General features: G+C 41.4%; 1 protein-coding gene and 1 long non-coding RNA gene across 3 annotated transcripts; both read right to left on the reverse strand.

Annotated features, from left to right (window-relative positions):
• Positions 1 to 7,668: 7,668 nt before the first annotated feature.
• LOC124055919 (mucin-4-like) lies at positions 7,669 to 9,249 on the reverse strand. The gene is made up of 4 exons (XM_046382951.1): positions 8,356 to 9,249; positions 8,010 to 8,093; positions 7,818 to 7,898; positions 7,669 to 7,737 (listed from the first exon to the last, which is right to left on the reverse strand). Exons 1-4 carry the CDS (start codon positions 9,247 to 9,249, stop codon positions 7,669 to 7,671), a joined length of 1,128 nt encoding a protein of 375 aa, XP_046238907.1.
• Positions 9,250 to 12,379: 3,130 nt separating this feature from the next.
• Positions 12,380 to 15,642, reverse strand: LOC124055929. 2 transcript variants are annotated; one of them, XR_006842873.1, is made up of 6 exons: positions 15,556 to 15,642; positions 14,908 to 14,991; positions 13,498 to 13,590; positions 13,153 to 13,233; positions 12,839 to 12,918; positions 12,380 to 12,701 (listed from the first exon to the last, which is right to left on the reverse strand). It is a non-coding gene; the product is annotated as an uncharacterized LOC124055929 (long non-coding RNA). The 2 variants fall into 2 exon arrangements; XR_006842874.1 differs by lacking the exons at positions 13,498 to 13,590; positions 15,556 to 15,642 and having other exon boundaries at positions 14,908 to 15,137.

The raw sequence follows: 15,642 nt of genomic DNA on the forward strand, positions 1-15,642 counted from the left end.
AATTATAACAACCTGCCATGTTTGTCCTTCGTAATTTATAATGTTTATTGCATGTATGTTTCTCTCTCTGTCTCTCTCTCTCTGTCTCTCTCTCTTTCATCCTCTCTGTCCTGTCTACCCCCCCCTCCTTCACCCGGCCGAGCAGCGGGATAGTTTTCCCTTGCAAGCCGGGCCCTGCTCAAGGTTTCTTCCTGTTAAAAGGGAGTTTTTCCTTGCCACTGTCTGCTTGCTGAGGGGTTCAGGCTCTGGGCCTCTGTAAAGCATCTCGAGACAATTTTGATTGTATAAGGTGCTATATACATAATTTGAAAATTTGAATTGAATTGGTTCCTTGAGTCTTCAAAAGTAGATTGGGAATCAGAGCCTTTAGTTATCAAGCTCCTCTACTATGGAACCATCTTCCGGTTTCGGTCCGGGAGGCGGATACCCTCTCTATATTTAAGAGTAGACTAAAAACTTTCCTGTTTGATAAAGCTTATACTTAGTTATGCTGTTATAAACTAAGACTTCCGGGGAACCTCCCATGATGCACGGCAGCTCCTTCTTCCTCTCTGTCATGTGAGTGTCATGAGATAACTTTTGTTGTGAATTGGCGTTATATAATTAAGCTGAATTGAATTGAATTGTTACGTGCAGGCAGGTGTGTGTGTGTGTGTGTCTCCTCCTGTTCTCTCTTGTGTTCTCTTGTGTTCCATTTGCAAGCTCCCAGAGTGGATCCACCTGTGTAGCCAGGCTGTGCTTCTGATTGGTCCACTGAAGCTAAAAGGTGGCCAATCATCATTCGGGGGGCTCTGTATATAAAAGCCAGCACACCTGCCTGCTCTCTCTTTCTGGACTTTGGTTTTTGCCTGTCAGCCTGTGATGCTTGTGTTTCCTTGGAAAATTAAGGTAAAGGCATGTGGTGGGAGACTTGGTTAATTAGGTACATTGGCGGTACCCTATACATTTTTGCAGCACATAGAAGTTATTTGTCTACATATGCTAGGTATATTGGTTGGTGCTACCCACTGTATTTCATTTATTTAAGTCTCGTTTTAGATTAAAGAGTCAGGCCTTTTGTTTGTTCATTTCTTGCAATCAGCAGTGAGTAGTCAGGTCTAGTTTTATTGTACTGTTTATTTTGGCACAACCACGCAGTTTCCATTTCTCCCCAACATTCATTTTGGTTTAAATTCCTGTTAAATTTAGTTTACTATGAAAATAAATCATTTTTATTTTTTCCACCACCTTGACTCGATTAAGTTGTTTGTTTGTTTTTTGTGTTACAGCCTTCGGTAACCTCTAGGCTCCCCCTCAATGCGGAAGTAACACTGGGTTTGGTACATATCATGGGGTATGAGGGAAACAGGTCACAGATTATCTTTGTAATCGGTTCACCAATACTGGCCCAGGTGTGGTTGACTAGCTTGTGCAGAATGGCTTTCCAGTACCAAGTTCTAGCCCGTGGAGTTCACCGTGTCTTCTAGATATTAAGTCTGATGGAAGTCTAAGGTTTTGTACTGACTATTTCAGAGTGAATGCAGTTACTGCGCCAACTGCACATCATTTGCCTCTTAATGATGACCATATTGATGAAGTTAGGCCTGCAACATATGTCACTAAGCTTGACCTGTTAAAAGGATATTGGCAAGTTCCTTGAAATTTCTGCTTTTGTGACCCCTGTTAACTTTCTCCAGTAGACAGTAATGCCCGAAATGGAGAAATGGAGAGAGACAGGAGAGGGGGAGATAGAGAGAAAAAGGAGAGAGAGAGAGACAGGAAGGATAGAGAGAACAGTGCAGAGCAGGAGCAGCAGGATCCGGGCAGGGCCATGGAGAGGGCTCAGGATCCAGCAGCAGTACCAGGCCTCAGGAGGGCGGGGTTGGAGATTCTGGATCCAGCAACATGCTCCGGAAGTACTAAGGAAAGATGGAACACAGGAGCTCCGGGGGAAAGGGCAAGGTTAATACTATGAGTGAGTGAATAATGAGTGAGTCCCCCTGTTCTGAAAGCTCGGTGTCTAAGGATCTCCCCCAGCAATCTAAACCTATAGGAGCATAACTAGGGGTTGGTCTACGGTCTGAGTTGGTCTAAGTCTACTCTTAAACACAGAGAGTGTCTGCCGTCCGAACTGAGGCTGGTAATTGGTTCCATAGAAGAGTAGCTTGATAACTGAAGGCCCTGGCTCCATATTTATATTTGGAGATTCGTGGTATTACCAGTAAGTCTGAATCTAAGGAACGCAGCACCCTAGAGGGCTGATATGGTTCAATGAGATCAGTGATATATGATGGTGCCAGACCATGCACGGCGGTTGTAGGTTAGGAGGAGGATCTTAAATTCTACTCTAAATTTTACTGGAAGCCAATGTAGAGAGGCCAGCACAGGTGAAATGTGGTCACGCCTCTTAGTTTTAGTCAGGACACGAGCTGCAGAGTTCTGAATGAGGTGCAGAGTCCTCAGGGACTTTTTAGGGCATCCTGACAAAAGAGAGTTACAGTAATCCAGCCTAGAGATAACAAAAGCATGAATGAGCTTCTCAGCAGCAGCTAAAGAAAGAACATGCCTGATTTTTGCAATGTTACGAAGGTGGAATTATGCAGTCCACGAGATTTGCTTTATGTGAATGTTGAAAGACAAGTCCTGATCTGGAAATTCTGATAAGAATTCAGAATATGGGCCTGGAGGACGGTACAGCACAGCAAATAAGACTGGCTGACCTGTCCTACAGGTGGGATGAGACAGACTAAGAACTTTCAAATGAGTTATAGTCTGTGTTTGGTCTAGTAAAGATGGATAAATAAGAATCAAAGATCGTTGCAACTCCTTGACCAGAACATCGAGGGGTATTAGCGTTAATATGGCTAGGTGGGGTAGCCTCATTCACGGAAACATAGTCATCCTCAGACAGCCAGGTTTCAGTTAGACAAAACAGACCAATATTTTTATCTGAAATGAGCTCATTAATAAGAACAGCTTTTGAGGACAGTGACGGGATATTCAACAGTCCACATTTAATTCTCCTATCCCGTACAATAATGGCAGAGCGGTTAATTTTAATCGGATTATCTTGAACAGCTCCTCTACTGTGTACATTAGTTTTAGGTCTAAATAAACGAGGAACAGACACAGTCTCTATGGGGTTTTGGGCAGGTGACTGCTCTAAGAGAAGCGCAGAGAAGTGTGTAGCACTGCAGCTCTGCCCCATGGTCTCAGCTCTGAACTGTCAGGGTGTTGGGATGCTGATAAAATTGGCCAAATTGCTAGAAATGAGAGCTGCTCCACCCAAAGTGGGATGGATGCAGTCTCTCCTAATTAGACCAGGTTTTCCCCAGAAGGTCTGCCAATTGTTAATAAAGCCCACATAGTTTTGTCTGAGATTTGTCAATCTGCTAGGGAGATATATGATGTAGATTCTAAACATAGGTACAGTGCCAACTGAAGAAGGTATGAGAGCCTACAGAATGACAGTTTTGTCCTTGAGGGAGCACACACACTACTGGTACAGTGTAGACCTGATAACAACAGGGCCAGGTGCAATAACATTGCCACTCATGAAAATCACAAAACAGAAAATAGATAGATAGATAGATAGATAGATATACTTTATTGATCCCAGGCTGGGAAATTGCAGTGCAGCAGCGGCAGCAATACACACAACAAGCTAAACAAAGTGTTAAAAATAGCAAAATAAAAAGTGGAGTAGAAAGTAGATGGCCAGACTTAGCAATATTTGTAACCTGCTGTGAAGAGGCTGCAGACTCAACCCAACCCAAGATGGCTGTACTGGTAGTCCTAGTCTAAAAGTGCATGTGTATCCCTGCCAAAACTTCAGTTCATCTGGATGCGACAGAGAAAAAGGGACACTGACAGGTGTTTATTCTAACTGAAGAACAGGAAGAAGCATTAAAAGATATTCCACAACATTTGTGGTCTAAAGGTAAAGCAGATGTAGGATTAATCAAAGGTATGGAACCTGTTGACACCACCTAAATGATTTAAGACCAGAAAACAAATATTTCTCTGTAGTAGATATGAGTAATGCCTTCTTCACGGTGCCAGTACATCCAGACAGCAAAGTCTTGTTTGCATTTACCTACAGAACAAAAAGGTATACATACACCAGAAAAGGTTACTGTGAATTCCCAGCAATTTCACCCAAGCTATGTCAGCTAATCTAGCCAAGTTCACACCGCCAAAAGGGAGTCAGATCCTGTTGTATGTAGATGACATCTTGATAGCATCAGAGATGCAGGAAGACTGCAAAACAGACACAATAGCCCTACTCACTATCCTGATCAAGGATACTGAGTTAGTAAAGATAAGCTAAAAGTATTCAGAATACAATCTATCACAAGAAGGAAAACATTTAGATGAGAACAGTAAAACTGCTATTCTGCAAGCACCTAAACCAAAAACTAAGAAACAAATTATGTCTTTTATTGGCATTACACTCTCATAGAACCGCTGCCAAAACATTACTCAGCACAGGGAGCAGAATTAATGGCACTAACAGAGGCATGCACACCAGCTAAAGGGGAGATAGCTACTATATATACGGATAGTCAATATGTGTTTTTGACTATGCATGTCTTTGCCCAGCAATGGAAAAACAGAGGAATGGTTACATTGACAGGAAGAGATAAACCACAAAAAATTTCATTCTCTCTTCTTACCGGACGCAGTACATCTCTCATAGAAGATAACAATATGTAAATGCCCACTCATACTGGGAAGAGTGACCCTATTTCTCAAGGCAATGACAGAGCCGATGCTACTGCTAACGAAGCAGCCAAAAAAGAAGTATTAACCTTCAATAAAACACCTGCTTACACAGACCAGGAAATGTTAAAAGACATGCAAAATGTGTCACCCAAATAAGAAATACACAAGTGGAAAAACAAAGGGGCCACACAGGAAGGGGGAATATATAAATGACCAGAAGGAAAACCAATTCTTCCAAACCACCTTTTTAGATATGCTGCATTATTGAGCCATTATTGAGCCAGTGTCATGTCTCAGCAGGAGGGATGGTAGCAATACAACATATATGCATGGATTTCATTGAGCTAAGTAAATGTGAAGGGAAGAAATACTTTCTAGTAATTACTGACATGTTCACAAAATGGACAGAGAAGTATGCACTAACAGTAACAAAAGCACTTGTGAAAGAAATACTCACTAAGCAGTATTATGTTGCTTTCCTACGCAGATAGACATTAAGTAATGCCAAATGGCCTCAAACACCGCCTGTTCGCTGCTTGTCGGAGAGAACCCAGAGCCGATCGTCAGCTTAAACTTGTTACCCAGCTCAAGGAAGAGATCCGTAGATCTCAAATCAAAATCCCAACTCCTGTCATCATGCATTGACTTGGCTCACAAACAGTCCCTCCACATAGCCTCCATCCAGGCCGCACTTCAGGACACCATCCCCTGGGACCCGGCCACTCCGCGGCCTACATCAAGCTCCACACCGAGCAATCCACCGCTCCGGTCCGAGGTCCTGGTCCGCGGCAGGACAAAGGCCTCCAGCGATGCCTTCACAGTCTGCCTCACCCTTTCGAACTGCTTCGAAGCACTTGAACATTCTCCACCAGACCCATCAACAACAGCCCGAACCAGCCCCCTCTCGGCGGCGATGCTGTGGCCTCCTCACCGGTGGCTGTCTGTCAAAAAGGTACGCCGTCACTGATGCAGAAAGAGCTGATCCCCAATGCAGAGTTGAAAAATGGGCAGGCAGGCGAGGCAGAGGTCTAAACTAATAGTCTTTATTAAATCAAATTCAAAAAAGCACACACTTACTGTGGCAAGGGATCAACCAAAAACTGTGGCTTGAATCATGGCGTGGCATGGCAAGGCAAGACAAATCAATAAAATTCCTGGCATGAAAAACAAAAGAATATATAAATCCTGGCATGGACAAAAGACAATATAACGCACTGACACCAGTGACAGGGAAGACGAGGACTAAATAGACGAGATAACAAGACACAGGTGAAACACATCAAGGGAGGAGAAAGCAATCAGGTTAAACAAAAGCAAAGCTACATGAAACAGACACACAGGGAAGTGACACTTAAATAAAATAAAAAATAAAATAAAACAGGACATGACAAAAACCTGGAACATAATACATGGAAACACAAGACACACATGAAACATCAACCGTACATCAACGGGATGTGTACGGTTGAACGTTGATGTGTATGGGGCATGCGTGCCTCCTCTCTCCCTCCTGAAGTCCACAATGAGCTCCTTTGTCTTGCTGGTGTTAAGGAGCAGGTTGTTGTCTGCACACCATGTGGCCAGGTGCTGTACCTCCTCCCTGTATGCTGTCTCATCGTTGTTGCTGATGAGGCCAATAACTGTGGTGTCATCAGCAAATTTGATGATGGAATTGGATCCATGTGCAGGCCTACAGTCACGTGTGAAGAGGGAGTAGAGGAATGGGCTCAGCACACAGCCCTGTAGTACGTGTGGTATGTAATGTGCCCTATACAAGGGAAACTATTAAAAATAGGGAGAATGACTGAGAGCGCTTTGACGAAATGTGGGTGTATGTGTTAGGATTGTGGCCGGGTATTCTGCTGTTCTTTCTCTTGTTTTAGTTTTTTGTTCTTTTCCTTCAGGCACACCGGGGACAGCTGTGCCGGCAGGACGGGGAATTGGAGTTGAGTGAAATCACCTGTGTCATTAAGCCGACCTGCTTCCTGATCACTGCTTCTTACTTAAGGACCTGGTCCGCATCTACTCTCCGCCAATTCTTCAGTTTTTCCCCACAGTAGTACTACGGCAACCTTTAGAAACCTTTGAAAGTCTCTTTCGTCGTCTGATAATCTTTTCTCTTTCAGATCGCCATCTCCAGTTCCCTGTCCAGCGGTGGTGGTGTCCTTCGTCGTGTTTTCTCTGCCCGTCTTTTGAAACCCTCTTTCAGAGGACACCTTTTGTTATTCTTTCTTTTGACTATAAATAAATCTCAAAGCGAGAATCTGCGTTTGGATCCTTCATCTCTTCAGCGATAGCTGATAACAGTATGAAGATACAGTCATGACCCCTTTGTCTCACATAACAGGAAGTAACTTAAGTTTGACGCCAGCATTCATGAGATTACTGAAGACCACTTTCTCTGTATCAAAAAGCTAAAACACCCAACTTTTAAGTTTGAGACCCTTTCAAAGACTTTGAACAAATGTGAATTCTTCCTCAAATACTTACATGTATTCAAGAACATTTATTCTGTCCTCAGGGACATGGCACTTGTGGATGTCCTGTCCTCCTGACTGAGTCTTTAATCAATTATAGACAGATCCATACATTTCACATAAGTTTGAGTAAAGGTTGAAACAATTTCAATTCAATTTATTTGAACAAACAAACAAACAAACTCCGAACAAAATGAATTCAATAACAACATATTTAGGAACTCCACTGGGTCTGAATGGATGTGCCTCCTGGACATGCTGTTCTCTTTTGTGATCTAATCTGAACTGTTTTGAGTTAAATGTTCACATAAACCGGTCTTATTTTGATGTTAACATTGAACACAGAACTTTAAGGTTTCTTCATCCTTGGACCTTTCTTCATCTGAAGAACATGCCTCCTAAAAGGATGCAAAAAGATGTTATTTTCCAATACATCTGTAATGTAGTAAACAGCATTAAAACCATCTACATACTGCTCACCTTTGCTTCACAATGCTTTGGCCACATCCTCGTTGGATGCATTTTTCTCATTTTCTGTGTGCAGGGAACATGGCTCCTAAAGATGGGGCACAGGCACATATTGGTTCACGTATGGCACGTATGCACACAAAATTAAACCAGTTCACTTCCACTCACCTGTCCTTCAGCATCAACCTCATCTCTGTTTCCCATGGATCCACTGTCCTCTGATTTTTCTATTTGTGAGGAGCTCAAATCCTAAAGAGGAGATTTTGTGATTTAGATAATTTAGATTTCATAGACAGAAATCCTTTAAAAAATAACTATTCTGTGTGTACACATCATTAAACCAAGCTTAATACTCCTCACCTTAGCTTCAACACAGGTAGTCAGTCCGTCCTCAATAGATTCTTCTTCATTCTTCTCATTGTCCTCTGCAGAGGAAGACAGCACCTGGAGACAAATCATGGGATTTTTTTATTCAAGGGACAGATAGATGTTGGATTATTACTCACACTTTAATTGCTAAGATGGTCCTGTTATTCAACAGAATTACATTCAAAGGTTTCCAGCTGCCACGCTATGAAATGTATACTAATCACTGGTTTGCTCCTTAATTACTAGTTGACTCCAGAGTTCACATTTAATATACAGCATTCTAAACAGCATGCAGTTAATTATAAAACAGAGATATGAATATCTGACAGCTACTCACAGGGTCGGTAGTCTCCACTATCTCATATGGGATGTCTTCTTCCTCACAATTGAGCTGCAATGATGAGTGCAGTATGAAAGAATATTGCCCTTTCCTGCGGCGATAGTAAATAACTGTGGTGCGCGTTACAGTGATGAGCACAATCACAGCAATAATAACTCCTGCAGTAATTTCAGCTTTTGTTCCTGCTATAGGTCCATGTCCGTCAATCACTGTTGATGGAGATGTGATATTCGGTATAAGCTCACGGCCTTTGATACCCACTCCTGCTGTAATTTCAGCTGGAGTACTTGCTATAGGTCCATGTCCATGAATCACTGTTGATGGAGATGTGATATTCAGCATAAGCTCACGGCCTTTGATACCCACTCCTGCTGTAATTTCAGCTGGAGTACTTGCTATAGGTCCATGTCCATGAATCACTGTTGATGGAGATGTGATATTCAGCATAAGCTCACGGCCTTTGATATCCACTCCTGCTGTAATTTCAGCTGGAGTACTTGCTATAGGTCCATGTCCATGAATCACTGTTGATGCAGATGTCATACTGAGTATAGATTCAGGGTCTTCAATACCCACACCTGCTGTAATTTCAGCTGTAGTTCCTGCTATGGGTCCATGTCTGTCAATCACTGTTGATGGAGATGTGACATTGGGTATAAGTTCACAGCGTTCCATACCCACTCCTGCTGTAATTTCAGCTGTAGTTCCTGCTATATGTCCATGGCCGTCAATCACAGTTGATGGAGATGTGATTTTGAGTATAAGCTCACAGTCTTCCATACCCACAAAGTTCTGGACGGTACAGCGGTAGGCTCCAGAGTCCCTCTCTGTGATCTTATCCAAGTGTAAGTCCCCTCCTGGAGCATCAAAATGGGCATCTGGAGTCAGCATCTGGTTTTCACTGAGCTTTGTCCATATGTATTTAATCGGTGGAGTGCCTTGTGAGGATCTGCATCTGAGCCTTATATTTGTATGTAACACAGGTTCATCATCCACGCAACATACTGGCTTGTTTGGCCTCTCAAATACAGTCAGAAAAATGTCTTTAATCTGTTCTCCAGCTAACGTTCTCACCTTACATTGGTACTTTCCAGAATCTGTAAGCTTAAGGTCAGTGATGCTTATAGAAGCATCACCGTCTTGGGGCTTAGGAGACTTAAAGTAGATCCTGTTATTTAAAGGGGCATATAAATTATTATGAATGATACTTTGAGTATACAAGAGTATAAGTTTGTCATCTTCCTGCGTGTTTGGTGGCACAATGTTCCACTGTATGTCCAAATTACCCAAATCCTCAGGATCAAGGGTGAACTGACAGTTAAGAGTTATGCTTATATCGCTAGCTTCGTAATAGTAATTATTGTCAGATATTATTTTTACAGAACAAGCTGGTTCCAGGGTAAGAGAGCATAATATCACCATGGCAAAAGTCCATATCCCGGTGAAATATCCTGGGAGACAGCAATGTTGATGCACAAGCATAATGATGTACTTGGATTGGTGGGCTGCAGATTCAGGTTGCACTGCCAGGGTTTCACTGTAAAATATAAGGGTTACAGTTAGGGAAGGACTGTATATGGGAATATACATGTTAAACATAGAACAAGAAAACTGGTCTGTTACATCAGTTTTACTGAGTGAGAGAGTAAGAGGTATCCTCTTAGTCCCAAGAGCCATCAGAGTCACTTTTATGATGAATGAGGGATGAAGAGTTTACTAATTATAATATCTCAGAAAACAAAGATCAAGTGTGGTTTTGTAGCTTTTTTGAAATCTCAGATATACTTTGTGTGTATGTTTCTTTTAAAATGTTTATAAATGTATCTGTTTGAGTAAAGATGTTTGTGAAGATCCTTAACCATCTAGGTCATGGTAAAGCAAATCCTCATCTAAAGTCTGAAGGCAACTGGACTGTTTGAAAATCTTGAGTAAGGTTATGAATTTTCAGAAAATACAGATTTAGCATAATTAATTACATATCTGTGTATTAAAAATATTTGAAGGGTCATGAGCTGATGTAAACTAAACGTCTAAATAACTATAATTAAAAATGTTATTTACCTGTCTTATGGTGTTGATTACAAGAATGTAAGATTGTTTAAAATGGCCTTTCTCCTGTGATGTAAAGAAAATAAAGCCTACAAATATCTTTCAACACATTTTTTTTTTTTTTAATTCCACAAAATCAGGCATTTTAAGCTACAACAATCACAAAAAGCCCAGAAAATCGTAGAGGGAGTGATAATAAATACACTAAGTGTATAAAATATTCCAAAACATATTCTAAATTGGACAAATTTCTACTACACCTCATCCAACTCTAGCTCAGAAATTTCACACAAAATAACACTTTAGCAAAAAAGATCGAGAAAAAGTGGGCTACAATTTCACGAGAGAACAACACATTAGCAAAAACTATCGAGGAAAAAGTGGGCAAAAACTTTGCACTAAAACTGCACTGTAGCAGAGCAGAAACAGAAAAGTGGGCTAAATACTGTGCTAAAGCATAAACAGAAGGGGAATTTACTCTTACCTGGACATGAGTTATCAGTCCTGAAAATATCACCGAAGTAGCCCCCTAAGTAGCGCCCCCATTGTCAGCAGTCAATCAGAAGAGACTTACAACTCGTTCACGTGATCAAGAGGAAGGGTGGGGGAGGGGCAGGGTTTCTGACAGAGTTTACTGGGAAGATGGAAGGAGACCATCTTCTCAGTATAGACCACCCAACATCTCCCCTTAAGAGCATTGAATGTAAAAGCTGAAGCAAAAACAGCAAAAGCTTAGAGAGACAACTAACAGAGACACTACCATCCATCATCATTATTTTCACCCTTTCTACCGCGTTTTCCCTAGGCTAGTTCTGTTCAGGGCCCACACAGGGGCACCTAACCACCAGGGTTCAATTCAGCTTCTCCCACAGATCATACAGTGTTACTGCAGTGCCAACATTCATTTTACATTGTAGTAAATGCCTACAATTGGCTACAGATCACCAAAAGTCACCGGTCAACCCGATGAGGCCAGAGAAGTTAAACAAAACCACTGACCAGTTCTTGCAGCAAACCATCAGGTCGACTTTCCATGTGTATTTGTATATAATTTAAAACTTGAAGCAAAGCTCTCCTTGACACCACAACACCAGAGCTGAGACATCATTACATACATCATCTCCATTGCAGCCCCCAGTGAGGAAAAAACAAGGACGCCAACCAGTTAGAACACCTGATCCTGGGTGCCGTACCTGCCAGGTTCTCTATACAGAACTACAGGTTGTGAAGCGGCTGCTGTAATGCAAGCTTGAGCGGAACCATGAGCTCAAGCGGCTGCATTCTTCAGCCAAGGATTCTGTGAGTGTTGTTCCCACCCATCATCTCAGTATGAGACCCTATGTACAAGTAAAAGGGCCTTTACAGACAGGTGATGAGATGTTATAACACCCAACATCTCCATATCTTACTTGGAATGACCCAACATCTCAATGTTGTTTCCTGACCTGATACCATAACTCTACAAGAAAGGTTTTAAAGTCTTTCTAAGTCTGTCTTTAAAATGTATTACCATTTACTCTTTAAAAACACAAGTCCACATGTTTGAAATGTCTTTGTTTTATTTGAGCATTCAAAACAGAACTGTAAACATCCATCCATCCATTTTCTATACCGCTTATCTATCAGGGTCGCGGGGGAGCTGGAGCCTATCCCAGCTGACTACGGGCGAGAGGCGGGGTTCACCCTGGACTGGTCGCCAGTCAATCGCAGGGCCAACACACAAAGACAAACAATCAGAATCAGAATCAGAATTCCTTTATTAATCCCTGGAGGGAAATTCTTGGACAACCACACACTCTCACACTCACACCTAGGGGCAATTTAGAGTAGCCAATTAACCTAATGTGCATGTTTTTGGTATTGTGGGAGGAAGCCAGAGTACCCAGAGAAAACCCACGCAGGCACAGGGAGAACATGCAAACTCCACATAGAAGGGCCCAGACCGGGATTCGAACCTGGAACCCTCTTGCTATGAGGCGACAGTGCTAACCACTGCACCACCATGCCGCCCGAACTGTAAACAAACACAATGTTTTCTTTATCAAAAACAGTCTGAATTCTGTTTGTCCTCAAGGGTGTGGCAGTTGCATATCCCGGTCCTCTTTTGTGACTCAGTCTTCTCTAATCTTTCTGGCTGTTACACAAGTCATCATCTTTGAAATGTCTCCATTTTATTTGAACATTGAAAACAGTACTATCAACAAACACATTGTTTTCTTTATCAAAAACAGTATGAATTCTGTTTGTCCTCGATGGTGTGGCAGTTGTCCTGATCCAGTCTGCAATCTTTTGGGCTGTAGCAAAAAATGAAACAAAAACATTTAGCACATGTGCCAAATCTCTGATTTTAGCTTTCATTATCGAACTTGGTGTGAGATAAACCTTAACCAATTCATGTATGAGACACTGTAACAAGTTTACTAATACTCACCTTTGGTCCACTGCAGGCGCTCACACCAAGTTCAATGCATTTATAATCCTCAGCTGTTGTTCAAACCAGGACCACAGCTCCTAAAGATGAAAAGTTGATTTTATATTATTCATAAAGATATTCAACATTCAAGAGTCTTTATTGTCATTATGCGAGCATAACGAAATTTTGTAGATATTCTCGGCTTAAAGGCACACGTATAAATAGCACAAAATACTTAAAATGAACACTTCAGAAAAATATAATATAAAATATTGGGTTTAAATATAACGATTTCATGTACACAGCACTAAATTCTGCTTATTAACACTCACCTTTTCTTCACAATGGGTTGCCACACAATGCTTAATGCACCCATTCCCCTCTGACTTTTCTTCCTCCGAGGAACGTGGCTCCTAAAGATGAATCGTGAGATTTTTGTTTTCAGGAGATGCATAGACAGAAATGTTTTTTTTTCCCTTAACAAAAATGTCAAAATGTTTCACCATCAGTACATTCAAAAGGTTCAGGTGGCCAAACTGTGAACTGTAAAATAAATCACTTGTTTTGGTTCAGATGTACCACACGACTGAAGAGTTTATTGGTGTTTACAGTTGTGTCACCTTAATAGCATGAAATAAATCATGAGACAGACTTTTTCAGATATATTTTTCTGTTACAACGTCCTCCTGCTCTACGACCTCATACTCAAACTCCTTGTCCTCACACTTCAGCCCTTTGTCCATGTCCTCACACACGATCAGATGTCGCTTCTGGAGCGATATCGAAAATCATTATATCAATGTAACTTTTTAAAACATGTGAAGTGTAATGAGATGATTTCAGTGAGGAAAAGGCGCTCCTGCTTCGACATAAATAACAGCGCAAGTCTGACTCCCAATCTAATCTTGAGTTATTGAACTTGCATAGATGACTAACATACTCTTAAAAGGAAAAAAAAAAATCACTAAGTTGCTTAACATTTCCTCACCTGTACACTGTGCTGGGAGCGTTTGTAAGTCCAGGCCCTTACTTTGTCACTTGTGCAACAGAATTTATGAGGAGGGAAAGTATCCTCCAATATTTCATTGCCAAATTTCTCCTCCTGACTGCAATGATAATGATGATGGCCACAACCTCACGGACAACAACTGCTGCTATAGTTCCGTGTTCATAATTTACAGTCAGCTGTGATGCGACACTGAGTGTAAGCTTGCAGTTGTCTGTACCAACAACGTTTTCAATTTTGCAGAGGTAGGTTCCAGAGTCTCTCTCTGCGATTTCCTCCAAATACAAATTGTTGTATAGTGTCAATAACAGCATTCTGAGGCAACGTCTGGTTTCTGCAGGTTATTTCTAGAGCAGAAGTTGGTCCTGTGGTATAAGGGTGACATATTATCATGATGACAAAAAGCCATAGCACAAGCTTCCTGGATAAATAACCTGAGAACAAGGAGGTTGTCAGGAGGTGACAGTGTGGTTGCATCATACTGATGTGCTTGTGTATTGGGGTGGGCTGCACCTTCTGGCTCACTGTCTCTGCAAAATTAAAAGGTTGGGGTTTGGAGTTTGGATGTAGATGTTGGGCCTTTTATCAGAATTCTACTCATATGGTAGAGTTAGCACAATGAACTCGGTCTGAGTTTTTACAGTAGTGGACATTTGTAGTGAAAATGGATTTGAAAATGACATTTTTATTGATTATGTCAAATGAGATCTATTTGACCCATGTTAAATACGGAGAGACAACTTTGAGTTTTGTGCTACTTAATAGCAGAATACATTGTATCAGACTTTTTACAAGTTTTAATCTTTTACTGCAAAAGTGGGTCCTTAGTTATTACTTTACAGAATAAATGAACGGATTTACTGACGCAACTTTTACCTCCACCTCCGCCAATCCTAGTTAGGGATTTCAACCTAAAATAAAACTTTATCTAAAAAAGAGGCCAAAGTGGACCACAAATCCAGATCTGAGCAGCCTTTTAGCAAGACAAAGAGTACAAGTGTGCTGTAATTGTGCAGCATTACAGCAATAGGACAGAAAAAGGAAACAAAAAGTGGGCTACAAACCAGAAACTGACTCTTACCTGGAGAAGAGCTGAAATCTTTCAAAAGCTGTGCAGATGTAGCAGAACACAAAGCAGGATGATGCAGAAACCTCGAGTCCAGTTCTGAAAAGTGAAGAAAGTCCAAAACATCAGTAACACACTGGAGCAGCCGATCAGAGCAGACCCACCTCCTCTGTGCAGTAGAAGTTTCTCATATGGGCGAATTGGGCGGCAGCCCAGGGCGGCCCCAGATGCCCGCTCCCCGCAAAAAAAAAAAAAAAAGATTAAAAAGCATATATAAATAAATCCATAATTAATAATTGGTGCCCCCTGGTGTTGTAATTACGCCCCTCTGAGAGCGTGTGTCCTTTTGGCTGCAGTAACACTGCAATTTCCCAGTTATGGGACTATTAAAGGATTATCTTATTTTAAATAAGGCCCCAACCCTTTCAACTCCTTTCAAATTCTCTTTTTATTTTTTTTCAAACACATATCATCAATTTACAAAGAGAGTACAGTAAATTTTACACACTTACGACCTAATTGTAAAATGAAACTAATTGTAATATTATCCTGAATGTAACATAACTATAAACTAAGACATATTATACATAATCCTACTCATGACTTTTGCCTAACCTTAACTTTAACCTTATCCTTGTTTGTGTGATTTACCCAGGGACTCACCTGGATGGGTGTCACTTTCAAGTGTCACAAAGCGGCGGTGTTGCTGACGCAAAAAGGCTGAAACCCGATGCAGAGTCAAAGCAGGGA

This window comes from Scatophagus argus, unplaced genomic scaffold (assembly GCF_020382885.2).
Source record: "Scatophagus argus isolate fScaArg1 unplaced genomic scaffold, fScaArg1.pri scaffold_28_ctg1, whole genome shotgun sequence".
NCBI classification, from domain to species: domain Eukaryota; kingdom Metazoa; phylum Chordata; class Actinopteri; family Scatophagidae; genus Scatophagus; species Scatophagus argus.